Source organism: Protomyctophum bolini (assembly GCF_963924005.1).
Source record: "Protomyctophum bolini genome assembly, chromosome: 7".
Classification (NCBI taxonomy): domain Eukaryota; kingdom Metazoa; phylum Chordata; class Actinopteri; order Myctophiformes; family Myctophidae; genus Protomyctophum; species Protomyctophum bolini.
In genome coordinates, this window is record NC_137868.1 from 37,583,649 (window position 1) to 37,610,661 (window position 27,013).

The following is a 27,013-nucleotide window of genomic DNA, read 5'->3' on the forward strand; positions in this document are numbered from 1 at the left end:
GTTTATAAGCTGTTAAAACATATCTGTTCTAGTGTTTTTTATTCACAAATGTATCGAAGGTTTATCGCCTATTGTTTGGCAGACAGTTCTGAGACAGCATTAATAGTGTTTTCTGTCCCCATCTGTTCGTCCCTCCTCAGATCCCAACCCTAACTTCAGAGATCTTCTGGCTGTGGCCTATCTGTCCCACAGAGCTGAGCTTGCTGTCCGTCTGGATGTCTGTCGTAAGGTCTGTCAGTCCAGATCTTTACAGGCTGCGAGTTTAGACACATGCTGACTTGCTGAGTTTGTGTGTCGTGTACGATATAGACAGTGTGTACTGTCCTGTCTGCTGTACACAGGATGTAGACAGATCTGCGCCTTCTCAGATACGGCCCGGGAGGGACATCTGAATTCAAGGGCCTTCACAGTATACGTCCAATACAATGTTTCTGAATGATTGTTTCCACCAGTTTTAGCCCCTGCATTGAATTGAGATGTCACAACAAACAAAGTTTAAAGGTTTCTAGATAAGAACAGCAAAGTGAACTTATGTCAGATATAGACTCGGACATATATCTTGCTCACGTAGAAAGTAGAATCTAAATAGACCTTGTTGTTTTTAGCGCTGTATATTTTAAGCATGAGGAGCAGACTAGCGCACCGTGAGCTTTTTGTTACGCTGATTGGCTAGTTGAGTCTGTCTGTCGAGGCTCAAAGCAACCACTTACCGTCCAGACAGACCGCGGGGAGGAAGCGCGAGTGGATCCATGTTTTCAGTCTGTCCAAAGCCAGGATAATATATGTATCACTGATCACTATGTGTGTGTCGTCTCCTCAGCTCTTCCATCTCATCTACTACTCCACTGAGGATTATGTGAAGCAGCTGGCCAAGCAGCCTGGGTGGCAGGACGTCCTGACCAAGCTGTACATCAAGGAGTCTTACGCCAGCAGCCTCGTGACGGAGACCCCCCCTGTCCACAGACCCCCTCTCCACAGGTAGGCCTGGTACAGTCATCCCACTACCACAATGCTGACCTAGCCTCATGTAGCCATACTAATTTCACTGCGTTTTATAATGGATAATATTAGTCTCGTACATCCTCTCAGTGTTAGATTTTTTTCTGCAATGTCCTGCCCCATATTTGCATACTGGGTCCTGGTTAGTTATAGCCTACACTGGAACTCACCTATGCTTTCTATGGCATAGGCAGCTCCCGGCATGATCCGCGGGAGAATGTAGACGCAGCTGTGGGACATGAAACTAATTAGAGCGACAGAGAGAGAGAGGAGTGTGTGTGTGTGTGTGTGTGTGTGTGTGTGTGTGTGTGTGCGTCAATTTAACAAAGGGGCAGACGATCAGAAATCAGCAGAGAGTGATCGATGTTTGCGCTACTAGTTATTTGAAATAATTGCCATTATTTTTGCATAATAGTCGGTCTTTCCCATTCATCTGTGAAATGTATCTGTTGATATTATTATTATTATTATTATTATTTACAATTTTACAGATTATTAATGCAATTATTAAATGTATGGCCTGTTTAGGCAGTAGTACAGTATTTATTTTGATTGCCTAAAAGGATAACAACCAGCTCAGTGGCCTTGTGGTTAGTGTCCGCTCTGGGACGGGTTCGATCCCTGTCCGAGTCATACCAAAGACTCAATGCCTCCCTGCTTTAGCCTGGTTAATAAACCAGACTAATATCGCACGGACCGCGGGATATTAGTCTGGGGAGGCTCAGCTTGGATTTAATTTCCAGGGCTGCGGGTTGAATCATTTTCTCTTTGACGCAATTGGTCAGAGCTACTGTCAGTCAAAGGTCAATCTTCCGCCATAGTTTGAAAACCCACCTTTTCAGACTCCATCATGGCCCATAGCACTTACCCCACCCCCTTAGATAGCAATTCTGTAGACTTAGATAGCATTTGATACAGACTTATAGCATGTTATGTAAACAGCATAAGTGCATTGTATGTAGTCATAGCACGTCATAGTACATAATGTATATCATAGTAGTATAGATGTATAGCTTATATGTATAGTTTCATTATAGATATTCCACTGTTACTTTCTTAGCTTACGCATGTTTCATGATAAATGTTTTTATGTGATGTATTCCCCATGCTTTTTGTTCTTGCTTAATGTAAGTCGCTCTGGATTAAGAGCGTCTGCTAAATGCCTAAATTGTAAATTGTAAATTGTAAGGTCTCAAGCATTGAAAGTCACTGTACCAAAGCCCGCCCATATTGCATACCGTGTCCCGATTGGCCGCCCCATTTCTCTGGTGTAGGAAATGGGCGTACAATTGAGCCTCTCCAGACCGTAATCCACCGGCAGGCCATTTATTTTTTGCCAACGGCTGATTCGGTCTGGTTTATTAACCAGGCTATCCCTGCTTGGCACTCAGCACCAACATCAAGGGTTGGATTGGGGTAAATCCCTCCGACATACTAGCGTCATGTCCAGGGGGTGTACATCAAGCTGCCTAACGCAAACAGGAGATAGGCTCCTGCCCCTATGGGCCTCACAGCTTGGGCAAGGATTACTTAAGACAAACAGAAATGTGTTCCAATGTTCAATCCCAAAAAAAAAAAAAAAAACCCAGCTGAAATCATTCATCGCAGTTATTTGTATGACGACTAATGGTGACAACCGCATCCACAGGGAGCAGAACCTGGCCATAGAGGACGTGAGCGCCGACATGTTCCCCTTCCCCTCCTCGCAGGACGACGAGGACTTGGAGGAGGACGACGACAGCGGCAGCGGACAGCGGGACATCTCGGAGGGCTTCTCTGACCTGTCCATGTCTCCGCCTAACGGAGGCGGAGGAGGAGGAGTCGGCGGCGGAAACCTGAAAAGCTACGCGCTCCAGTTCAAGTCGTTCGACTCCATGGAGCAGGAGAGCTGCTCGTCCTCCTCCGTCTCGGCCACGGTGGACATCCCGACGAGGCTGGACGAGGAGGGCACCTACCTCCCGCTGTCCCCCTTCGGCACGTCCCCCTTCGACATGATGGAGCTGGGAGCGGGGGGCAGCCTGGGGGGCGAGGGCGGCGGGACGGGCCCGCACACGCCCACGGCGGGCAGCCAGCCCGAGACGCCGTCTCCCCTGGAGCACAGCAAGCCCTTCCCCCCCGCCCTCAGGGTCCGCATGAGCTCCAGTCTGTCCAACGTCCTGGACGACAACAGCTGTGGGACCGGCGACCCGCCTGGCGGCGGTGGTGGTGGTGGGGACACCATCTCCAACACGTCCAACCCACAGGTATAGTCCCACTTTAACCACTTAAACACGTGATGACCCGAGACCAGATTATAAAAATGCCTGAGTCTGGCAGTGTGCCGCGGGTTCGACTCCCGATCCCGACGGCCTTTACTGCATTTCACTCCCCCATTTCCTGTCAGCCTACTGTCTGTCCCTCTATAAAAAAAATAGGCGAAAGCCTAAAAATAGGCGAAAGCCGCAAAGGAAAACATATATAAAAAAAGGATGCCAAAAGTAAATAGAAAATAGAAATTTAAAATAGAAAATAGAACAGATGTTTTCCGTCAGACAGTAGGGCTGGTCTCAGGCCAGTTCAATGGCTAATCCAAGACCTAGATCTTGAACTGTGCATATAATCAAGTGTTAACAGAGGCTGATAGAAATGCTTTTTATAATTGATCGTTTGCCTGTTATCTCTCCTATGCTACCACATCAATACAGCATGGAATTGTGGACAAAATCCAATCAGACGAAAACAAATATTCTATGTCTTGGGTCTGAGTGGCTAAATCTCATCGAATGGTGGTCTGTGGCTTAAATGCTGAATAAGCAATGGACCTTGATATGAAAGTGGTTGAAAGCCACTGGTGTAGAGAGAGAGAGAGAGAGTATTGGATTGGCATGCAGCACATAATGGTCCGACTGGCCTGGGAATTAGTTGCTGTCAGCCATTTTATTAGAGCCTACAGTACGGTACGTGCCCTAACCCTTCAGCTGTCGGGTCACCCAATCAAAGTTTATTTTTAGATACATTGAGAAACAATGTCTTGTTTAGGGCATGTGAAACTCGTTGCCAGTCAAAGGTCTAAAGAGGTATGTTGACAGTGAATACAGAGCGTTCAAACTATGCGTTCATCCTATACCCAGTTTCATCAATGCATTTACAAAATAATTTGCTAGGCCAATATTATTTCTGGCAGGCCCGTTGTGGCCCAGAGCATGTTGGCTACCACTGACTTAAACCCTGTATACTTATGGCTTTAGACTACAAGAACTAAGCAAACCATATACCGTAGCATATGTCATGGGTTCTGGCTTTGTTTCCATATATGCAGCTATATGTGTATATATATATATATATATATATAGCTTGGTTTCATATAGGGTTCTCAGAACCTGCTCAAGAGGGACATTTCACAGCGGGAAGAAACTCCAGTCACTCAATGTTAATAATATTTGTAGTAGATAACGGTAGCACAATTCGAAATGTGCACCCTATGGCCAGAGAAATAATGAAGTCTGTGTGTTTGACTAGGGTTTACTACAATGGCCATAATGCTTTGGTGCACTGCCTCACCTTGTGGAGAGGGGGGGGGGGCTGTCTTACGTGAGACAACATGTAGTCCAGGAAAGAAGTGAGACCAACGCCTGTGTCATCACAGGCATTTTGAAATACTAAAATATCTAAAAAAAAAAAAAACACATATTGCACACATAAAAACCTCAGGAATGTTCTAAATCTTCTAAACGTAAGGGTTGAAGTGCCCTTTAACCCTGGGTTCTGGCTGGGGTACCTCCTCTTTCAGGGGTGGTTAGTTATAATGAAAAGAAAAGAAAACATCACATGCATGACGCAATGCATGTCGGACCAACGCATGTCGGGAGCGATGGGTGATTTCCACATGTCGGACCATTGGTGTGTCGGATAAGAGTGCGCACCCCAAACTTAACTGGTCAGGAAGAAGCATTTGTTTACTGGCGTCAGTGCCTTAGGCCCTCATTTATCAATGGAGTGTCAAATCTGCCTCAAATTCGAGCGTCGGTTTTGGAGTGCGCTCACGTCGGCACTGCAATTATGAAGTGATCGCAAACAGCTGATCCTTGCTTAATTTCATTCCTAGCATTGATAAATGTGATGGCTGAAATCAATCGAGCCTCGTTTTTGCAATACGACCAAACAACTTATGGAAACCATATAGTTACATGATGAAAAAAGCCAAAAGTTTCCCCCGCTTGCCAACTTGCAACTTGCAAGCCCAACTCAATGGTGTGTTGTATCTTAAATAAATAAAGAACAAACACCTGCATTAATTAAATAATAGCTGTAGGCCTACCCTACACGTTGTCTGTTTCCCTCTCGCCTCACTTGCCTGGCTGTCATGTCCACACACGCACGCACCTCAAGGCTACATGACACATCACAGTTGCATCGCCATGAAGGGAATACGTTTGTAGGCTACTATATTAATTGTACCCATTCGTGCGCAGTGCTCGTTAAAGCAGTCATGTAGGTAGGTGAAGGCGATCCCAGTGAAACGGCTCACTGCTGTGAGTGCTGTGAGTGATGCCTGCACCCACGTTATTAATGAGAGATAGCCTGGCAAGGCAGTCATAATCAACGCTTATGGAGTGATTGATGAATGAATCGTAAACATATGGACGAAGGCTGGTATGTGCTGGATCCGCTGTTTAAACAGCCACACCCGACGCCCCGACTCCCAAAAGTGATCTTGCATAAGACCACCAGATCTGCCTTTTTGACTGTTAAAGCACTTATTTAAATGGATGAATGATTAAGCCCCTTACGCCTATAGGCCTATAGCCTACAAATGCGAATACGCTATATTGTCATTGCCACTTGGAAATAAAGGCGTGCAGTCAATTTATGCCTAAATAAAAATGTAGGCGTCTGATGTCAAGGCCAGTAAAGCACTGTTTGATTAAACATAAACTTGTAATATTGTAAACATGTATTGTTTTTAATTGCGCGATTTTACCAATTTCAGGTGATACAAAGACACATCGTTGATGTTTTCCTTTACTTCTTTTTGTATGTACAGTATATACATAGGCTATACAGTTTTATTATATATTAACATTTTAGGAGTGAATACATACAGTATGTTTAGATGCCTGTGACAGCCTGTCAGCTGGTCAGCCAATGCTGCTCCGCTTTTCTACAAATATCTTAGCCGAAAATATCTCCAAGCTCACAACTTGTTGCGTTGCAATGCGTTGTGAGCTTGTAGCTGTGCTATTTCTGCAGAATGTGGAAATATGTCATTTTTGTTGACATACCGGTAGTAGCAAAAGGATCATGCCAAAACACACTAGACACAAGAAGAGTCGCAGGGCTGCATGATATTGAGTCAATAATCATCCTAGTGTGATCATGATGTTTATGTTAAAAAAAACTATTAACTCAAACTGCAGAATATGTGTCGCAAACACAGTATTTTCCACCTGATATTTAGGCCTGCCATTACACAGAATACTGGTGTTACAAAGCTTTCTTTCTATAAATATATGTTGAAATTGCAATATCTTACAGTATGTATACACAATATTGTATACAAGACTTTATTTTGGATATCATTTAGATAGTACAGGATACTGTACTATCTAAATGACACATTCTCGATAAAGAAATGCTGTTTTAAGATTGTGGTCGGCGGCCAATCACATAAAGTTTGCACTAAAAAAACACTAACATAGAAACATAGGTTTATCAGAAAACTTTTTTAGAATCAGTAGATTGGGATGATGATGATGATGTTTGGGTTGTTTTTGGGTTGGGGGATGTGTCGCTTGCAGCAGACGCCGGAGGAGGAGCTGTGCAACCTGCTGACCAACATCGTGTTCTCGGTGCTGTGGAGCGGCAGCGTCCCCACGGAGGGACAGGGACAGGAGGACGCCGTGTGGAGGGACAGGGGACAGGTCTTCTCTGTCCTCACCAAGCTGGGCTCGTCCTGCCAGCTGGTCCGACCGCCAGACGACATCAAGCGCAGGTCAGTCGGCGCTGACGGTCACGTCCCCACGGTCAACAGGGGGTGCTGTTAGGAGGAGGAGAGCGTTCACACATTGAAGCAACCATAGAGTGCTGAGTTAAAGCTCAAACAAAATAAACACAAATGCATCCATGCCTTCAACTACACTCTATATAGAGTCTAGACATTGGCCATTAAGCAAATTACAGGACACATACTTACTTACTTACAGTTGTAGACAAGTGAAATGATTTTGGCTTCAAGCCTTGTTTTAAAAACACCCATGGCATTCACCTCCCTATAACCAATACCACAGTTTGTAGTGTTGGTTGTTATAGATTTAGTGATACCTTGGTACTGTAGTAACCGTTCTCCTATCTGTGCGTGCATGGTGCGTGTGTTTGTACTGTACTTAAGTACAAGTTTGAGGTATTTGGACTTTACTTGAGTATTTCTAATTTCCAGTACCGGTACTTTTACTCCACTACATGTCAGAGGCAAATATTGTACTCCACTACAATGGTTACTTTTACATTGTAGATTTAGATTATTATTACAAAACATGCGTTACCCACTTCAGCCCTACAGTATACATTTTGGGCATTTGAAAATTGTGAGCTTGTAGATCTGCCATTTTCAAAATATTTGAAAATTTGCGACATGGGACATTCTGCACAATTCAACACCAGTACTTTTACGTACATTTTTGTACTTTTTTCTTGAGTACATTCATTTTTAATTCCGTACGTTTACGTGTACGTAACGGAGTATTTCTACATTGCAGTATTGATACTTTTACTGAAGTAAAACGTTTGAGTACTTTGAGCACTCACTGTGTGTGTGTGTGTGTGTGTGTGTGTGTGTGTGTGTGTGTGTGTGTGTGTGTGTGTGTGTGTGTGTGTGTGTGTGTGTGTGTGTGTGTGTGTGTGTGTGTGTGTGTGTGTGTGTGTGTGTGTGTGTGTGTGTGTGTGTGTGTGTCTGTCTGCGTGGTCAGTCTTTTGGAGATGATGCTGGAGTCGTCTCTCTCAGACCTCAGGGACTGTCAGGGCGTGTCGCTGCCGTTCTGTCCCAGTCTGGTCAGACTCCTCAGGTTGCTGCAGGACTTCCTGTTTGCCGAGGGAACCGACAACCACGCTCTGTGGAGCGAGAAGGTACTGTAGCACACACACACACACATACACGCACATATATATATATATATTATATATATATTATATATATCAGCATGAGTTTGTGGTGATGTATTGTAAAGCACTTACTGTAGCATTCTTTGCATTCAGTTACCAAGCAGGTACATTTTAAATACCACACAGTTACCAAGCAGGTACATTTTAAATACCATACAGTTACCAAGCAGGTACATTTTAAATACCATACTGTACAATGTACATCAGACCCATTACATCAAGGCCAATAGACTAATCATTGGTTTGGACCAGTACGTTAAAACTGTGAACCGGTCTGGGTGTGGACTCCTGTCCTTTGATGTTATAAATGGTAGCTTCCTTCATGTCATAATATGCTATCCGTAATAATAACTTCATTTATATTGTATGTATTGTATAATTGTAGTATTTTTACAACTCCATTTGATGCAGGTAGAGCTGCATTTTGAAATGCAAATATCTCTGGTTTGCCTGGGGGTTGTTTGGAGGTCACGAGGTGGGGTCAGGTGTTTGTTTGGTTGACGGTTGGTGTGTGTGTGTGTGTGTGTGTGTGTGTGTGTGTGTGTGTGTGTGTGTCAGATATTCGAGGGGGTGGTAAACCTGCTGGACAGGCTGCAGGCGTGGCACAGCGTCCCTGGCAGTCCAGGGAACACGGAGCTGAGGGAGATGGCTCAGATCGGCCTGCGCATCATCACCGGATACATCCAACAGCAGCACTCCCAGGTCTGTCTATCGCAGTGGTTCTCAACCAGTGGTCCTTGAGAGGGTTCCAGGTGGTCCCCAGCTAAATGATGGAACCAAATGGACCCTTATAGATGTTGAATAGAGGAAAGAAGCGCTGCCTTGGTCCTTTGTAAAAAAAAAAGGGGGTCCAAGGCACTCTGTTCCAGTCAAGTGAAAACAAGCCTTTATTTGTATGGCATGGCAAAGATCCTTATAGATCTTTAACCTTTGAGTGTAAAATGGAACCAAAATGGACCCGTAGTCTACCCGAAGTCTACACAATTATTGGGCTTGGGCTTGGTCGGTGCTTGGGCTTAAAAATGGTTAACAAACATCACCTCAAGATATTTCTAAACGTATTCATAAATCAGTCCATGCACCCAAAGGCACTTCAGACCTTCCTCAATTCCACCACGACTACTTACCTCCTCCTCCGCCTCACCTCTAGCACTGAAACACCAACACAGACCTCAGCCACCCTATCTTCAACTATCTTGTGTCCCACGTGCCTCTCACAAACCCAAACCACATGTGCCGTCCGAACGAAAACAGACTGCCGCGGGCCAATATTATTCAAATTAATTAGAAATAGCTCATGGACCAGTCTTTCCTCCCTGTCGTCCTTTTTTGATAAAAGCCTGTTTAGACATACCAGGCCTTGTAGGGATGTGCGTACACAGACACCGCAGGCATTCCTAACAGGGAGTGTTTCTCTGTATGAAAGGGCAACTCCTCACAGAGTATTTATGACTCCTGCTGCTACCACCACTCTAGCATTGTGGAACCATGTGGTCATAAATAACAACTTCATATGAATTTCCATCATGGCTTCTTGGCTGGGATTTGTGTGTGTGTGTGTGTGTGTGTGTGTGTGTGTGTGTGTGTGTGTGTGTGTGTGTGTGTGTGTGTGTGTGTGTGTGTGTGTGTGTGTGTGTGTGTGTGTGTGTGTGTGTGTGTGTGTGTGTGTGTGTGTGTGTGTGTGACGTCCCTTCAATAAAGACATAAATTATTAAATTGAAAAACTGTGGATGTCACTCAGGGAAGGGAAAATCTTACAGCTCTTTATACAAGGGGAGGGTAAAAGTGATTTATACTTGCTTTGTCGGGCACCAGAAATAGCTGATGTGAGCTTGTAGATCAGCTGTTTTTGGTACGCAACTATGTATAAATTACACTGGAAACACTAATATTCACACACACAACATAAATCACCATTACTGTATTGTGTTAGTCTGCTTGTGTATCTCTTGGCGAGGATTATGACTAATCTTTCTTGAGTCAAACCAATCTGATGATCATCTTATTTATCTCCCTGGAGAAGTGTTACACTCCAAAGTGCAGTGTATAGTAGTTACAGTAAACGGGAGGTACAGGAGGAGGAGGAGGCAGCAGTGGCCTAAGGGTTTGAGGGGGCGTGCTTGTCACCGAAAGGTTCCCGGTTCGATTCTCCGGACCGGCAGGAAAACTCTCGGTGACGAAGTGAATGGCCACCCCTCTCTCTCTCTCTCTCTCTCAACACTGCCCAAGTGCCCTTGAGCAAAGCACCGAATGCCTCAACTGCTCCGGTTGAGCTGCTCAGTGGGGAAACGGTATAAAACTGTGGTTTTAGCTCCCAGGTTTAACTCATCCAGTGCCACAGGTGGATACCAGTTTTGGCCCTCGTTGCCACCGAAGTCCATTATAAATAAAATAAAGAATTTGTAAAACAAAAAAAAGACAATGTGTCTGTTTTCTGAAATTCCTCTGATTCTATATCAGTGGTTCTCAAACTATTTCATGTCGAGGACCCCCAGAATTATATGCATTTGGCTGCCGATCCCCATCTCAAAATATGTTGTGCCAGGGACGCTAAGATATGAGTTAAAAACGTTCGCTGTGAAAGAATATAATATTCAAAGATTTGAGACACATTTTCAAAATACCAGATCTACAAGTGTGCCGCGCTACGAGCTTTTACAACAACTAAAGTTTAAAATAATGGTTAAAGTGGTTAAAAGATAAGGTGACACAGATGCGTCCTCAGCTCCCAGGTTTAAGGACATATAAAGGTAGACGTCCCTTTCGGCTCTGGAGCGTATGTGTAATAATTAATTCCCGAGATTCCTTGAGAACAGCGCGGAAGCATGAGTGTGCGTCACAGAGCGCATGTTCGGGTCTGATAAGTGGAAAAGATGCACTGTGATTGGCCAGTAGTCACTTGAGTGGCAGCGTGACGTAGCATGCCTTCCACCGTTCCACTCTTCCGCCGTACTTCCTCCCCCTGTGTAAATTCCACCGCACTCCTGTCGACACACATGGCTCCAACGAACTGCATCTATTTTTTAAATATCTATGGTCTGTGTGTGCAGGGAGTGGCTGGAAACAGAGCTCTCATGCTCAGCTACCACCCTGGGTAAATAAACCATTAAGGAATGCCAGCGGGGGCATTGTTTAACGACTGTTAAACAACGACTGTGTCTCCTTCTCGTTTTGAGCACTCCAATGTATTGGCATCAAAATGTACTCAAAGTACCAAAAGTAAAAGTAGTAAAACAATGTTTTGAAAATAGCAGATCTACAAGCTCACAATGTGTCACTTTGTGAGCTTGTAGATCTTGAGCTTGTAGATTTTTATGGAGTAAAAGTACAATATTTGCCTCTGAGATGTAGTGGAGTAGAAGTAAAAGTACTGGAAGTACTCGGGTAAAGTAAAAATCACACCTGTGTGAAGTGAGGGGCTCTCTCATCATCATACATCATCGTAAATCACATTCCACGCTCAACCAATCAAATTATCACAAATGTCATTCCGGCCACTCACAATTTGCGTCTTCACTTTTTCTGTCCTCACTTTTGGCTTCAATGTTTGTGTTTAGACAGACTCCGAAAGCTGGACATGGAAGCGGCTAGCGCCCCTCAAAAATACCTCAACATTGTACTTAACCCATTTAGGACCGAGACCAGCTATATCAGCGGTTTTCAAAATATTTCAAAAATTATAAATGGCCGTTGAACCCCACCTGAAAATATGGTGTTCCAGGGACCCCCTGCAAAAATACTTTTGCTCTGAAAGAATATTGAAAGATTTGCGCCACATTTTCACAATGTTTCGAACATAGCAGATATACAAGCTACGACGTTGTATCTTTAAGTAAATGCGTTCCTTTCCACCGCCGTCCTGCAGGTGTGTGTGATGGCGTGCGTGAAGCTCCACAGCCTCCTCCAGACCGTGCTGTGCCTGAGCTGGGAGGAGGTGTGCTTCCTGCTGGGGCGCCTGGGCGCCCCCCTGTGGCCCGCGGGCGTAATGGCGACGGAAGACGCCGCCACAATGTTGATGAACTGCAGGAACTCTGAGACCTTCGGCCAGCTGGTGCCGATCGTCCGCACCCTCCTGGATCAGCACGCCGACCCCATCACCCTGCACAAGCTGCTGCCCAACCTGCCCGTGACCAACGGCAGTGCCACTTTCGCCCAGGACCTGCAGACCTACTGCCACACGGCCGAGTGGCAGGGCTTCTATCAGAACCAGGTCAGTGGCTCCAGTCCATCCCACCACTCCCTGCTAGATGCCGGGTCGTCTCGCATTGCCAGACTGTTACCTCTCGCAATTTCCAAAATGCTTCCATCATTCTGGAGCAACGGAAGTTCTATCACGAGTAAGATTTTAAGCGGAAGTGGAGCCTCCTCCTCACTTCCGTTTTGTCTTCACAGTCGCGCAAATTTATCCTAATATATAAATAGAAAGCATCTAAGCATATATAGCGTGTGGCTTAGCAGAAAAGGACATTTAAAAATCGCGACCCCTCGGGGGGTCGCCAAAATTATTTTAGGGAAAAATGTAAATTAAGAGCATGCATAATTAAACTTTCCTTAATGATTATATCTGATTTCAGTATTTATTTATGATGTGTTTTCGCTATTATTAAGGTTATTGTAGCTGCCAATTTGTATTGGGGGTGGGGAGGGGGTCGGGGCCGGGGTCGCGAGACATGGCCAAAGCATTCAACTATACCCCCCTTATCTACAGTAAGGTCAAATAGACAAGGGGTTTTCAACTGGTTGTGAATGAGGGACCACCACCCTGACTAAGAATCAACCTGGGACCACTGTTGTGTTGGGTGGGGACATGGGCTAAGATTAGTGCTTTTGTAACACTTGCTATGCATCCCATGTGTATACATCCCACTGTTTCTCAACCAATGGTCCATTGATGACTACTAATCATTTCCTCAACCAGACAATCCGCTGCACTTCCCCCTCTTGAGATTCTAACTCCCTTTTTCTGATGAATTTCTTGACCTCCAACATGTCCGTAAATACATGGTCAGTCATCATAGATGGGACACCAGGTCATTCAGTTCACTGTTTCTCAACTAGTGGAAAGATTTTTTTTTTTTAAATCAACAAATCCTACATTACTAAATGAATGGTCGGGGACCGCACGCAATACTTCCACGGACCACCTGTTGAAAAGCCCTGGTATAGAACCACTGCAGATCACGCACACACGTCACCGAGTTCGTCAGAGTCAAGCCACGGGAAGGTTGTTGCTACTCGACTTTGGAGTAGCAACAAGGATAGGATAGTGATGTCATTATGAACCCAGCACCGCAGCTTCTAAAAGGATAGGATAGTGTAAAGGGGATTTTTAACCAGACATTTCTCTTCTGTTTCAGAGCTGTTTATTTTGAAACAGTAGGGCCAGTAGTTCTACTACGCGCCGTCTGCCCACACATTCATGTGTGATCTGTTCTGTGTCTCGTTGGCGTTCAGCTCCACCTCCCTCCTGGTGGAGGACTAACACATCTAACATATTTTCTACGTAAAAATAATAATAAAGAAAAAAAGTTTAGTCAAGACAAAAATATCTCAATCTATATTTTATCTGACATTCTGTGTGTTGAGTTTATGAGGATAAACTCAAAGTTATGAGTTATGGGTTTATAAGGATGAGTTTATACTTGGACTCGGAGTAAAAGAGATTGGGTTGAAGTGGTTGTAAACACAGTCATGCAGGCCCTCTGATCCGCCGGTGGATTTATCAGCGGAGGCTCTGGTTGACAGTGCATGCTCATAAATCTGCTCTGTTTACATTGCCTCTGTATACAGATCCCACAATTTGTTAGCCTGGGCCTGGCATATGTTTGGCAGATGCTGCAGTTTCATCCTATGGCCCTGTATTTACTTTGCGTGCGTGCGTGCGTGCGTGCGTGCTGATTCAGGTTAGACATAATGTTTAGCTGTCTGTCCTGGTCGGTTGTCTAGTTGTTTGAGTAGTGTGACTGTGTGTGTGTGCGTGTGTTCAGTTGTTTGAGTAGTGTGTCTTTCTCTCTGTGTTTGTCTCTGCTTTAATGGTTGCTGTTCTGCTCCCTCCTTTAGCGCACTGCTGGCTAATGGCCGTGTGCGTCGCTCGCTGAAACTTAACTGATTTGAGGCGAGCGACACGGTTGTATAACTTCACCACTTTTCAACCTATCTTTGATTGATTGATTGAAATCTTTATTAACAGTTTGCAGAATTACAGTACATTTCAAGCACAAACTCAATACAAAGACTGTTAACTGTGAGTGGACGACCCAATTAAGCCTTACACTTGTTTACAACAGGGTCCACATTGTTCAATTCATCAAAACTTTCATGTAATTTTCAACCTACCAGTGACATCATCGATGGGGAACCCAAGCATAGTCAGTTACTTTATTGACTCAAATGTATAAAACATTGGGTCCAAACAACCGTCCGAAAACCCATGAATTAAAACGTACTTATACAAAAAATACATTCAAATATACAATACACAACACAAAATCCTTTTACAACAGGAGCTTTCTATTGCTCCAAAGGTGACAGGCAGGCATGTAGCATACGCAAAGTATCTCTGCTCAAATCAGTACACTCATGTCCATATTTCACTATGGTGTCTTGTGTGATGGTATGTGCTGTTAGTTTTGTGTATATATATGCTGTTGTTCAGGTGGTATGCGACTCAATCTTCCCATTTCCACACGCAGTCTATGAGCGGACAACCGAAATCGTGTGAAGGTTATCCTCAAATAGTCCTCAATGTAAGGTGTATACTGCTGGTGCTGGTATATAGAGTGGATGGTGGACAGATAGATCCGGATTGATGGCTTGGTATGTCTTATATCTTGTTCCCTCCCTCGGATTGTAATTTATGAATCATGTCCCCTTCGGTCACTCTCAATGTGATCTCGTTTTTCCATCATCTCAGATAAATGAGAATACATGACGTGGTTCTGCTTCTTTAGCAGTTGAAGAACGTACCACAAGGGGTCATCAAGCATGCCATTTCACTGCTGTATGTTGGTGAAGAACCTGTCTTGCTTTTCTCTCACCAAAGCTTGCAAAGAAGACAAGCTCACTGCGACGCATTGTTAGCTTGTTCAAATGTTGTTTCAAAATGTTTCATACATTTGTAAACATGAAATGGGACATTCTGCATAAATAAACCGTTTTTTTACTTTTGCTACTTTAGTACATTTTAATGCCAATATCTCTGTACTCAAGTACATTTTGAATTCCGGGACTTTTGCTTAACAGTGTATAAGAGTATAAGCTGCAGTATTAGTACTTTTACCTAAGTGAAACATACGAGTACTTTTTTCCACCACCGGTGTCGTGTGGTTCAGGTTCAGGTTCAGCCCACCATGGACTGGACACGTTCGGGAGGCACCACGACCTCATGTCCAACTGTGTGTGTTTGTGTGTGTGTGTGTGTGTGTGTGTGTGTGTGTGTGTGTGTGCGCGTGTGCACGTTCAGGTCCAGCCTACCATGGAGCAGTATGAACTGGACACGTTCGGGAGGCACCACGACCTCATGTCCAACTTCTGGAACTCCTGCTTCGACGACCTGATGAGCACCGTGCTGAGGCGAGACAAGGACACGTCGGACAGCAAGAACAAGTTCCAGGTTCGTGCAGATTTGAGTCGTGGAGCACAGCGCTCCAATGACCGGCCACGTGTGTCCCTGTGTATCTGTGTCCCTATGTATGTGTGTCCCTGTGTATCTGTGTCCCTATGTATGTGTTTGGGTTATGAACAGTACTGCGGGGTGACCTAAAGTGGCACGGTTGAGCAGCCTACAGGGCCTTTCACACTGTCAGCCATAGCGATAACAGTAAAAGTATAACTAACGACTAGAAAAAGTGCCCCTTGGGGCACAGGTCTTCTCCACCAGGCCAGGTCACAGTAGTGTTTACTGTGTGTGTGTGTGTGTGTGTGTGTGTGTGTGTGTGTGTGTGTGACTGTGTGACTGTGTGACTGTGTGACTGTGTGACTGTGACTGTGCGTGTGTGAGAACAGGAGGCGGTAGTGGACCCCTACCTGAAGCGAGTGCGCAGTGAGAACACCAGGTACCATGTCTGGCAGAAACAAACCTCCAACCACCAGGGGGTGGTGTGGCGCCACTGGAAATCCTTCCGCAGGCTTCTGACCAGCGAGCGAGGGGCTTGGGCCAAGAGGTACGAACTCGTCTGCTCCGCTCTGCGTCAGCCAGAGTTTAGCTTCCTTCTCTGCAGAGAATGTATACCTGTGTTTTTTTCTCTCCGTCTGAGATAAGAGAGAGGAAGTTTGCTCTCTAAATCACTGTTTCCAAACAATGGGTCAGGACTCAGGACCCGTTTGTGGGTCAACACTTGAGTAAAAATCCCATTTTCTTTTTCTACAAAAATAAAATTCAAAAAAGTATTTCAAAAGATTTTACCCTCACCCAAAACATATTATTTTAAAATATATATTAATATTTTTTTACATTTTAAACAAACAAACACATCTAAGACATTCCATAAATAAAAAATAAAAAATTAAGAAGTAGTGAAAAATAGCCGATCTACAAGCTCACAAAGTGGCGCGAAGCTACACGTTGTGAGCTTGTAGATCAGCTATTTGCACTAGTCTGGGTCCCCGGTCAAACATCTAATCTGTTTTGGGTCACAGTTGAACCACTGCTCTAGAAAAACCACAGAATACTCTGTGAAATTGTATAGAACTGTATTCATAATATGAATACAAAGATGATATATTATATCGTCTCTATCGAGTGGAATCTGTGTGTCCACGACAGTTTACTTTTCAGGAAATGGAAAGAAAATAACCTGTTCCAATGGATCCAGTGTCGTTATTAAATTATCACAACTTAAGCAGCTGTACAGACATTGGTTAAATATTTATACATATTTGTAGAACGACTTAAAAACGTACTCACTTACACGTTCAAAAATGTTGCAAACATAGCAATAATAGCCGATATATTCTACAAGCGACAATTTTCGCTACTTTTTCCGCAACAATTTTCTAAAGAAAAACATAAAAAGTTGAAATATGGAGAAACAAGGTTTCTGCCACAACAGCGACAATAAACACAGCAACAAAACGCTCCCATGTGTGTTGTTGTCGTTGACTCCATAAAGTGCAGACTAAGCTAGTAGTAGAACACAATGCGTGCATGCTTCTTCTCCCTCGCGGCTGTTTGCTTCTTCACAGTGCTTCCCACCACAACATGTACGCACTGTAATTCTTCTCCTCGTCGCGTGGTTATCCCAGGGTTCAGCCGGAGGTGAAATGGAAGCTGTCCAACGCCGAGACCTACTCAAAGATGCGCCTGAAGCTGGTGCCCAATTACAACCATGACGCTCACTCTGACGCCAGTGCCCTGCGGGACAACTGCGGTACGTCTTGCTTTATTGTGAACCTTCTCTATTACATCACGTTTTAATAGTTAGGCCTGTCTCTACTCTCCAATCTCCTTTTAACTTTCCTCTTCTCTCTCTCTCTCTCTCTCTCTCTCTCTATTCTTCCCGCTGGAATTTCCTCTTGCCTCATAATGTGATCTCCTATGATCAGAGGAATGTTGTCTGAACCCTGTCTGTCGCTCTGACCATTGTATTCCCCTCCCGGGCCCTCCCCCAGTGGTCGTCACTGGTTCTTCTCTAATAATGGTGACCTGACACTGTTCCTACAGTTACAGTACCAGTACATGTGTTTCCATTCACTCTGGTACAAGGTGAAAGTGCTGGTTATATTGTGCCAACGGCATCATCATCATCACAGTGTCCCAGGTTCCAGTTCAGATTCAAGGACCATCAGAGCACTAGAACTGTAACTGTGACTATACAAATATATGCGACAACACAGACACTTAGTGTAACAACATAACATCCGGTCGTGGATTTATGGCTCTTCAAAATAAGGGTTGAACGGGGGGGAAATCCTGGCAGTACGAGGTGAATTAATTAATTAATCCTGGCGGGGGCGTGGGTTAATAGAATTCATATTCACCCCGAATAATAGGCTTATGTATTAAATGAATTGAATAAGACTATTTTTTTCTCTTCACCTATAGTTTGGGTTGTTTCGTTAGTATTGGTTAACTTCCTATACTAACCTTGCTTTAAACCTTGTGTTGGTGTCCAGGAGTGGAGAGCCTGAAGCTATCTGAAGCTCTGCCTTTCTCTGTGGCCAAGGAGGCCAAAGTGAGTGACATGGAGGATGACCAGTTAGGAGATGAAGACCTGGTCTTTTTAGAGAATAAGTAAGTACAACAGCCCTCACATGGTTATAGTAATAACACAAATAATTTTGTACATTCCATATCTGACCATGCATTGAGCATATTTTAACCTTTTAATAATTATCTTTAATTTTGTCCTGAAGGATATTCGTCTTCACAGTCTGTTAAAAAAACACCCACAGCAAAACAACAACAACAGTACAACACACAACACAGAAAACATATCACCAAGACAATACAGTACATACACATCCCCACTGTACACAGAACCATCCTATTTGGTTTGTTTGTTGCCGCGATGGCTGAGAGAACAATTTTGCCTATAATGACATGCCCCAAATAGGGACACCACGTTCTCTGCATTGTTCTGATGTTGTGCTATTCGGATCTATAGCTGACCGGGAACCCTCAGGGGTCTATCCTTCGCCCCCTTATTTTTGCCCTTTGCACCTTATTTTTGCCCTCTGCACCAAATCTCTTTGCCGAAAATAGAGGGTTTTCTTTTACACTGTGTGGTTGCAAGGTGCAAAGTTCAGTGACGTTGAATTGAAGTGATCTGAGCTGATCCAGGTGTGCATGGATTATAATGTTCTCAGTCGCCACGACTGACTCCATAGAAGCCAGCATGTCTTCTATGGGAGCATGTCGCTCACCAAAAATAGCAGATCTACGTTGCGTTTTGCTCATCTAGTTGTATTGTGATTAAAGAGTATTTGAAGTGATCAAACTAGCAGTAGAATAACGTTTAGAATCATACTCCATAAACGTCTCAGAAATGTCATAAAAGCAAAGTTTAAACCCTCAACCTGTGATTTCTTCAACTGTTTGGCTGTAGGTTGAACAGCAGCAACAACATTATGTTTAGAATGATTACTACCTAAACATCCTCTTTAATGTTCCTCCAGGGTGGAGGGAGAGGAGGAGAACCAGAAGGAGAAGCTGGTTCTGTCCGAGGAGTGTGACCTCATCACCAGCATTGCAGTGGTCTCGGGCCGTCTGGAGGTCACCACTCACCACCTGTACTTCTACGACGGCAGCGGCGAGAAAGAGGAGACGGAGGAAGGTGAGGAACACGCATTTGGAGAAGTCGATTTAACGCCTGAAAACCCCCATAAAGTTGTTGAGCGGAGTCCCTCGGGCTGCTATACTAGTCTTCGCTCTACACTTAATTATCGTCTAAACTTAATTATCGTCTAAACTTAATTATCGTCGCGGAACATAGCAGATCAACAAGCTCTTGTCGATCTGTTATTTTCACACAAAGGTTTCCCCAGAATACCGATACTGGGGTTTATGTGATTCATCTATTTGACTATCATTCGAATTAATCTCTCAATGTAGAATTTACAATTTAGGCATTTAGAAAATTGCTTGAGCTCCAGTCAATAAACAAGGTAAATAATCACATACCGTAAATAGATTGTAAATAGCATCTGTCTTAACAACATGCCATCTTCTAATCTACAGCACCTGTTGTTTACATGCTGTTGTCTTTTTTTCTCTCTTTTCTTTTCTCTATGTCTATGAACTTTATACCTAAATGTATATATTTACTACTCTGTCTCAGTTGACCTTAAGCAAACATGATTCATGTCTGAACGCAAAGAGTTGTAATAGTTCCACATGTGTTGGTTCAGGGATGGGGTTTGACTTCAAGAGGCCTCTGTCTCAGCTGAGAGAAGTCCATCTGAGACGCTACAACCTGCGGCGCTCCGCTCTGGAGCTCTTCTTCATAGACCAGGCTCACTACTTCATCAACTTCAGGAAGAAGGTCAAAACAAGCATCCATGGCGTGTTGATGCCCCCATTTGTCACTTTAACCCCTTTTGAGACCTGATAAAGTGTCGTCTTAAACAGTTCTCTGGAAAAACCTACGTTGCTATATCAGTGCTGCTCAAACCTTTTCATGCCAAGGACCCCTAAAATGATATGAATTTGGCCGCGGATCCGCATCTAAAAATATTTTGTTCCAGGGACACTCAAAAGCAAAGATTTGAGTTCAATTTTTCACAAAAAATATATATATTCACAGATTTGCACAGATTCATTCGATGAAAATTCTACAAGCTCAACACGTTATGTGTTGGTAAATCAGCTATTGACCAAATGTTCACCCCAGCTAGATACAGTAAGTCAGTGAACTACACAAAATATAATATATAAAAACGATGTCCCAAAAATGGCATGAAAGTCAACTGGGGACTAGACAGTTATTTACTAACAGAGGCAGTCCTACCATAGAGTCTATAAGGCAGAATAAGCACAAAACAACGTAAGATTTTAATACAAGGTACAAAGGCATTACACGATGTATAGAGACATAACTGTTATAAGAAATCCACCTGGTGACAGGAATAACTAAGGCCTGGATATTTAATGACCAGAAGTATCTACCGTACTGTATGTCTATATTTTTTTTTTGTGGCTTTCGCCTTTATTTTATTTTTTTATGGAGGGACAGACGGTAGGCTGACAGGAAATGGGGGGAAGACATGCAGTAAAGGCCGTCAGGATTGGGAGTCGAACCCGCGGCACACTGCCAGACTGGATTATCAGCCAAGGTGCCTGGACCACTGAGCCACGGCCCAGGCCTCTGTATGTCTATCTGATTGTGTCAATGGAATGTTGTTGTTTGTGTGTCTAGGTGAGGAACAAGGTCTATTCTAGAATCCTGGGTCTGAGGCCTCCCAACCTTTTCTACTTCGGCTCTCGTTCCCCTCAGGAGCTGCTGAAGGCGTCTGGACTCACACAGGTAGGTTATTGTACTGTACGCTCCACGCACATAATACTCCAACATGTACAAACAATGTACATGAATTGTGTCAAATCACAACAAGTTGTCTCAAGACACTTTGTGTAGAGCAGAGACCCGACTGAATTTTGCAAAAGTTGAAATGGGAGAGAACTTTCAACACCTACTAATATTTATCACTTTAAAAATAAATAAATGATAGGTCTCTGTCAGTAACTGTAGACAGCATTACATTACTTGTCTGCGCAAACATCTCCAACTAAATTTTGATTGTCGTTCTTTACAGAAATGGGTGTGCAGAGAAATTTCAAACTTTGAGTATCTGATGCAGTTAAACACCATCTCTGGACGTACGTACAACGACCTGTCCCAGTATCCTGTGGTAAGTACCGGCTAGACCGGCTATTTTCAAATGGCCGAAATGTATATAGGGCTGTAGTGGTTTTGAAGTTTTGAAATTTGGAAAGTACAAATACTTCAAAATTGTACTTAAGTACTTAAATACATTACTTTACACCACTGGACACGAAGTGTTTTTGACGACAACAACTAAACCTTCTGCCTCCTTCCCTCCAGTTCCCCTGGGTTCTGTTCTCCAGTTCCCCTGGGTTCTGTTCTCCAGTTCCCCTGGGTTCTGTGTGTGACTAACTAAACCTTCTCTCCAGTTCCCCTGGGTTCTGTGTGTGACTAACTAAACCTTCTCTCCAGTTCCCTGGGTTCTGTGTGTCTAACTAAACCTTCTCTCCAGTTCCCCTGGGTTCTGTGTGTGACTAACTAAACCTTCTCTCCAGTTCCCCTGGGTTCTGTGTGACTAACTAAACCTTCTCTCCAGTTCCCCTGGGTTCTGTGTGACTAACTAAACCTTCTCTCCAGTTCCCCTGGGTTCTGTGTGACTAACTAAACCTTCTCTCCAGTTCCCTGGGTTCTGTGTGTCTAACTAAACCTTCTCTCCAGTTCCCCTGGGTTCTGTGTGTCTAACTAAACCTTCTCTCCAGTTCCCTGGGTTCTGTGTGTCTAACTAAACCTTCTCTCCAGTTCCCCTGGGTTCTGTGTGTCTAACTAAACCTTCTCTCCAGTTCCCTGGGTTCTGTGTGTGACTAACTAAACCTTCTCTCCAGTTCCCTGGGTTCTGTGTGTCTAACTAAACCTTCTCTCCAGTTCCCTGGGTTCTGTGTGTCTAACTAAACCTTCTCTCCAGTTCCCCTGGGTTCTGTGTGTCTAACTAAACCTTCTCTCCAGTTCCCTGGGTTCTGTGTGTCTAACTAAACCTTCTCTCCAGTTCCCCTGGGTTCTGTGTGTCTAACTAAACCTTCTCTCCAGTTCCCCTGGGTTCTGTGTGTCTAACTAAACCTTCTCTCCAGTTTCCCTGGGTTCTGTGTGTCTAACTAAACCTTCTCTCCAGTTCCCTGGGTTCTGTGTGTCTAACTAAACCTTCTCTCCAGTTCCCCTGGGTTCTGTGTGTCTAACTAAACCTTCTCTCCAGTTCCCTGGGTTCTGTGTGTGACTAACTAAACCTTCTCTCCAGTTCCCCTGGGTTCTGTGTGTCTAACTAAACCTTCTCTCCAGTTCCCTGGGTTCTGTGTGTCTAACTAAACCTTCTCTCCAGTTCCCCTGGGTTCTGTGTGACTAACTAAACCTTCTCTCCAGTTCCCTGGGTTCTGTGTGTGACTAACTAAACCTTCTCTCCAGTTCCCCTGGGTTCTGTGTGTCTAACTAAACCTTCTCTCCAGTTCCCCTGGGTTCTGTGTGTGACTAACTAAACCTTCTCTCCAGTTCCCCTGGGTTCTGTGTGTCTAACTAAACCTTCTCTCCAGTTCCCCTGGGTTCTGTGTGTGACTAACTAAACCTTCTCTCCAGTTCCCCTGGGTTCTGTGTGACTAACTAAACCTTCTCTCCAGTTCCCTGGGTTCTGTGTGTCTAACTAAACCTTCTCTCCAGTTCCCCTGGGTTCTGTGTGACTAACTAAACCTTCTCTCCAGTTCCCCTGGGTTCTGTGTGACTACGTGTCTCCGGTTCTGGACCTGGATGACCCAGCGGTGTTCAGGGACCTGTCCAAACCCATCGGAGTGGTCAACTCTCGCCATGCACAGAACGTCAGAGAGAAGTAAGTACAGCACTGAGCACTTCACCGGTTATGGACAATATGGGCCCTATCTTCTGCATTTCTTTGAGTGGTGCAACCACTCCAAGGAACAGCAATGTCCGTGTTAACCTATGTGTGTGACTATGAGTAGCAGTAGGGGGAAAAGTGGCGCTGTTGTGCCAGAAACGGAGAGAGAGAGATAGTGCTGCACTGTTGCCTGATAATGAGAGACAGAGAGAGGGGGGGGGGGTTGGGCAGGGGGAGAGGGGAGTTGCACCACTCAGTTCACACAGGTGTGATTTTTACTATTTGAAGAACATTTAAAAATTGCCTGAACCCTTATTATGCCTACATTGTTTCGCAAAAACATTGTTGATCTACAAGATCCTAATGTGTCGTCGTAGATCGGATATTTTCACTATTTTTAAATATTTTTCAAAATAGTAAAACATGGCTAAAAATATAGGGCCCTATGAGTAAAACCACACTCCTGCGCTGCCTACGGAACTCTCCTCTCGGCTTGTTCCTGCAGCAACGCAGGTGTGCAATTAATGACCCTCTCGTATAATATTGCTTAATTCTAAGCAACTGCACCCACGCTTTACTGTGAGTCACATAGTTTACCATTATATGCTACTAGAATTTCGCCGGCCTTCGGCCGGCGAATCCTAGTTACATTGCAGCGCAATATAAGAAGGAAATTGCGTTGACAGAGTTGACAGACTCCACTTCATGTTTCAGCTGTGTTTTTAAACTCAGTAGTGTGCCCTGCACATGTAGTAACGGATGGGTTATAAATTATTATAATAACAGAAAGTGTTTTTTATTTCTCATAAATACGCAAACATGGTGAAACAACTACAGTCACAGAGAGCAGTGCCAAGGTAGCTGCTGCCTGCTAACGATGCAAACAACAGCCTTGCCTGTCGTGTGTGTGTGTGTGTGTGTGGGGGGGGGGGGGATAGCACTAATTTTCGACATTTTACTGTGTCATAAAAATTTACATCTGTAGCCTATATTGTGATTACATTTGACCGTACATTTGACTCTTGTGTTATATTCTTGTGAAATATTCAGTAAAGTATTGTGGTGAAATATTCACCCCAAGTTGATAAGATATGCAGAGAATATAATACCAAGAAGCCCCAGTTTGAAATGCATTAGGCCACAGACCCCCATTTGATACCATTTGCTCTCTGGGAAAATCAGGGTCCATTTGGTTCCATTTGTATGCTCTTGGAGTATGATGACTGTGCTAACAGTATTATCATAAAATATGTCTCAGTTTGAAGATTCAAAAAAACATATTTCATGTGTGAGCTTGTAAAGTAGAACGTTCAACCTAGAGACAGTGTTGCCAAGTCTGATCATTATAAGCTACTTTGGACTTGTTTATCTATTGGTAGTCCTTGACATGGAAATGTTTGAGTTCCACTGCTCTAAAACAACATTAGACAACAAAGTTTGACAGTCAACACTATAATTGATTATTTTAAGACTAATTTCCGGACCATTTCTGATTTACCTACTTTGAACTGGCCTATTAACATTTTTATAGACCTGGTTGCTTGTTTCACTCTCACATCCACGATATGTGGCAACCCTGGTCCCTGGTTTGTTTTGCGTGTGGATGTTTTTTTGTGTTGCTTTAGCATCTTTAGCACAGTAGCTATCAGAGGCTGCTGCAGCTGCTGCTGTCATGTGGAAGCAGGAGGGAAAAAGAAAAAAAGACGAAAACACACAGCATTGCGCGCCCGCAGATCTGCCCTTAAACGGCAGATCTGTCGTTTTATGGATCATAGAACGAACGTATGCTGTTAGCTTGTTGCTAACGGGACCCCCCCCCCTCTCTCTCTCTCTCTCTCTCTCTCTCTCTCTCTCTGACGTTCTCTCTCTCTCGCTCGCGCGCGTTACTCTAACACGTCTTTCTGTCTTTCTCTCTCTCTCTCTCTCTCTCTCTCTCTTTCTCTCTCTCTCTCTCTCTATGTCAGAAAGCGTTGTCAGTTTACTCACAGCACAGCACCGTCACTCCTGTCAGTTATTTCGTCGTGTATTGGTAGCCTATATGAGCCCAATATTGGCGTTACGCATTTCACTTGAATAATGTTGTGTGCGCACGTGCGCACGCTGAGAAAGACAGTTATTTAATGAAACTGAAAATTATAACGTGCTGCACTGCTGTCTCGCCGCCGTATAGCCATTCCTGTGTGTGTGTGTGTGTGTGTGTGTGTGTGTGTGTGTGTGTGTGTGCAGGCGTGTGTAGTCGGCATTGGCTGGCAGGCGAAAATAGCAAAAGCTATACGTGTAATGTAAATATTTCGGCACAATCCAAGTAGTGACAATGAACAATGTTGATTTAACTAAGGGATTCGCTGAGTGTTTTATTTTGTAAATACAGGGATTTAGAAGGGATAAGCAAAATAGTGAGCCTCTAATTTCTCCCCTTCCTTCTTTCTGTTATCCTGTGAGGGCCCTAAAAAGCAAGATGGCTGATTGTGAGACTGAAAAGTAGTGTGGGGGCGGGCCTGGTGGGCCTATGAGAACACAGAGCAGTGTTGCCAGGTTTGCGAATTGTAAGCGAGTTGTAGTGTGTGTAAGTAGCCTGGTTAAAAGGCCTTGTTTCTGCCCCTGTGGGGCAACAGCATAATGTCGTCCAGTTTCTGTCGTCCAGTTTCTGTCTACCGCTTTTGGCACGTGATCAACTTTAGCTTTGTATAAAGAGATTGGTATCCTTAATGTGGCGCAGTGTTGACCAATGGCGCAGTGTTGGCCAGTGAGATTCCCCGGTTTTAAAGGAATAACAACGTTCCCAGGTGGGTATAAAACGTTGTTCTCTCTCTCTCTCTCTCTCTCTCTCTCTCCCCTGGGCCTCTGTCAGGTACGAACGCTTTAATAAAACGACTGACATTTTTAGAATCTGATCTCAGGTCAGACTGGGTTAATCAGACCAGTGTGTGTCCAGTGGAAACCTCGTATGAATCTGATCTCAGGTCAGAATGGGTTAATAAAACGTTGCTCTCTCTCTCCCCTGGGCCTCCTTTCAGGTACGAGAGCTTTGAGGATCCGACGGGCACCATCGATAAGTTCCACTACGGCACTCACTACTCCAACGCTGCGGGGGTCATGCACTACATGATCCGCATGGAGCCCTTCACGACGCTGCACATCCAGCTGCAGAGTGGCAAGTCAGTGAGCACACACACACACACACACACACACACACACACCCTTCACTACCCTGCATATCCAGCTGCAGAGTGGCAAGTCAGTGAGCGCACACACACAACACACACACACACACACACACACACACACACACACACACACACACACACACACACACACACCCACACACACCCTTCACTACCCTGCATATCCAGCTGCAGAGTGGCAGTGAACACAGCAACACAACACCCCTCACAGCACCGCTGGGTGTGTGGACTTGAGTGTAAATACACACATTTTAACCATGTATTTATGTCCTCACAAAGGAGTTGCATTCAAGGACACAAATATTATAGGTGCAGTAGGGTTACATTTACACAATCATGGCATCATCACATCACGCATCACTACATCATTTTTAAGCAGATAGGAGAGGCTTGCAATGGACAATAGGCCGCTGGCTTTCCTGCGTTTCGTCCTTTTGATAATGGTGTGACACTGCCGGTATTATAATGTTTATTATGAATAGAGAGTTCAAAGTCAAAGACATGTCACTACAGCAACACTACAGAACACAACGACAACACAGTGCAACATGACACCACACCACAACACAACTATACATACACAGCCCGGCACAACACAACACACCGGACATTACACAGCA

The 27,013-nt window shown here is 44.3% G+C and overlaps 1 protein-coding gene across 3 annotated transcripts in view; it reads left to right on the forward strand.

Annotated features, from left to right (window-relative positions):
• The window catches only part of nbeal2 (neurobeachin-like 2), a 110,114-nt gene that overhangs the window by 62,016 nt on the left and 21,085 nt on the right, over nucleotides 1-27,013 (forward strand). For all 3 annotated transcript variants that reach the window (XM_080768902.1, XM_080768903.1, XM_080768904.1), the window contains 17 exons: nucleotides 141-229; nucleotides 821-978; nucleotides 2,648-3,242; nucleotides 6,777-6,970; nucleotides 7,944-8,100; nucleotides 8,695-8,838; nucleotides 12,002-12,346; nucleotides 15,599-15,748; nucleotides 16,141-16,298; nucleotides 17,380-17,504; nucleotides 18,250-18,367; nucleotides 19,252-19,409; nucleotides 19,984-20,117; nucleotides 20,991-21,098; nucleotides 21,385-21,480; nucleotides 23,078-23,202; nucleotides 26,226-26,366. In XM_080768902.1, the coding sequence (XP_080625028.1) occupies nucleotides 141-229; nucleotides 821-978; nucleotides 2,648-3,242; nucleotides 6,777-6,970; nucleotides 7,944-8,100; nucleotides 8,695-8,838; nucleotides 12,002-12,346; nucleotides 15,599-15,748; nucleotides 16,141-16,298; nucleotides 17,380-17,504; nucleotides 18,250-18,367; nucleotides 19,252-19,409; nucleotides 19,984-20,117; nucleotides 20,991-21,098; nucleotides 21,385-21,480; nucleotides 23,078-23,202; nucleotides 26,226-26,366 (2,995 nt within the window). The remainder of the gene's footprint in view (nucleotides 1-140; nucleotides 230-820; nucleotides 979-2,647; nucleotides 3,243-6,776; nucleotides 6,971-7,943; nucleotides 8,101-8,694; nucleotides 8,839-12,001; nucleotides 12,347-15,598; nucleotides 15,749-16,140; nucleotides 16,299-17,379; nucleotides 17,505-18,249; nucleotides 18,368-19,251; nucleotides 19,410-19,983; nucleotides 20,118-20,990; nucleotides 21,099-21,384; nucleotides 21,481-23,077; nucleotides 23,203-26,225; nucleotides 26,367-27,013) is intronic.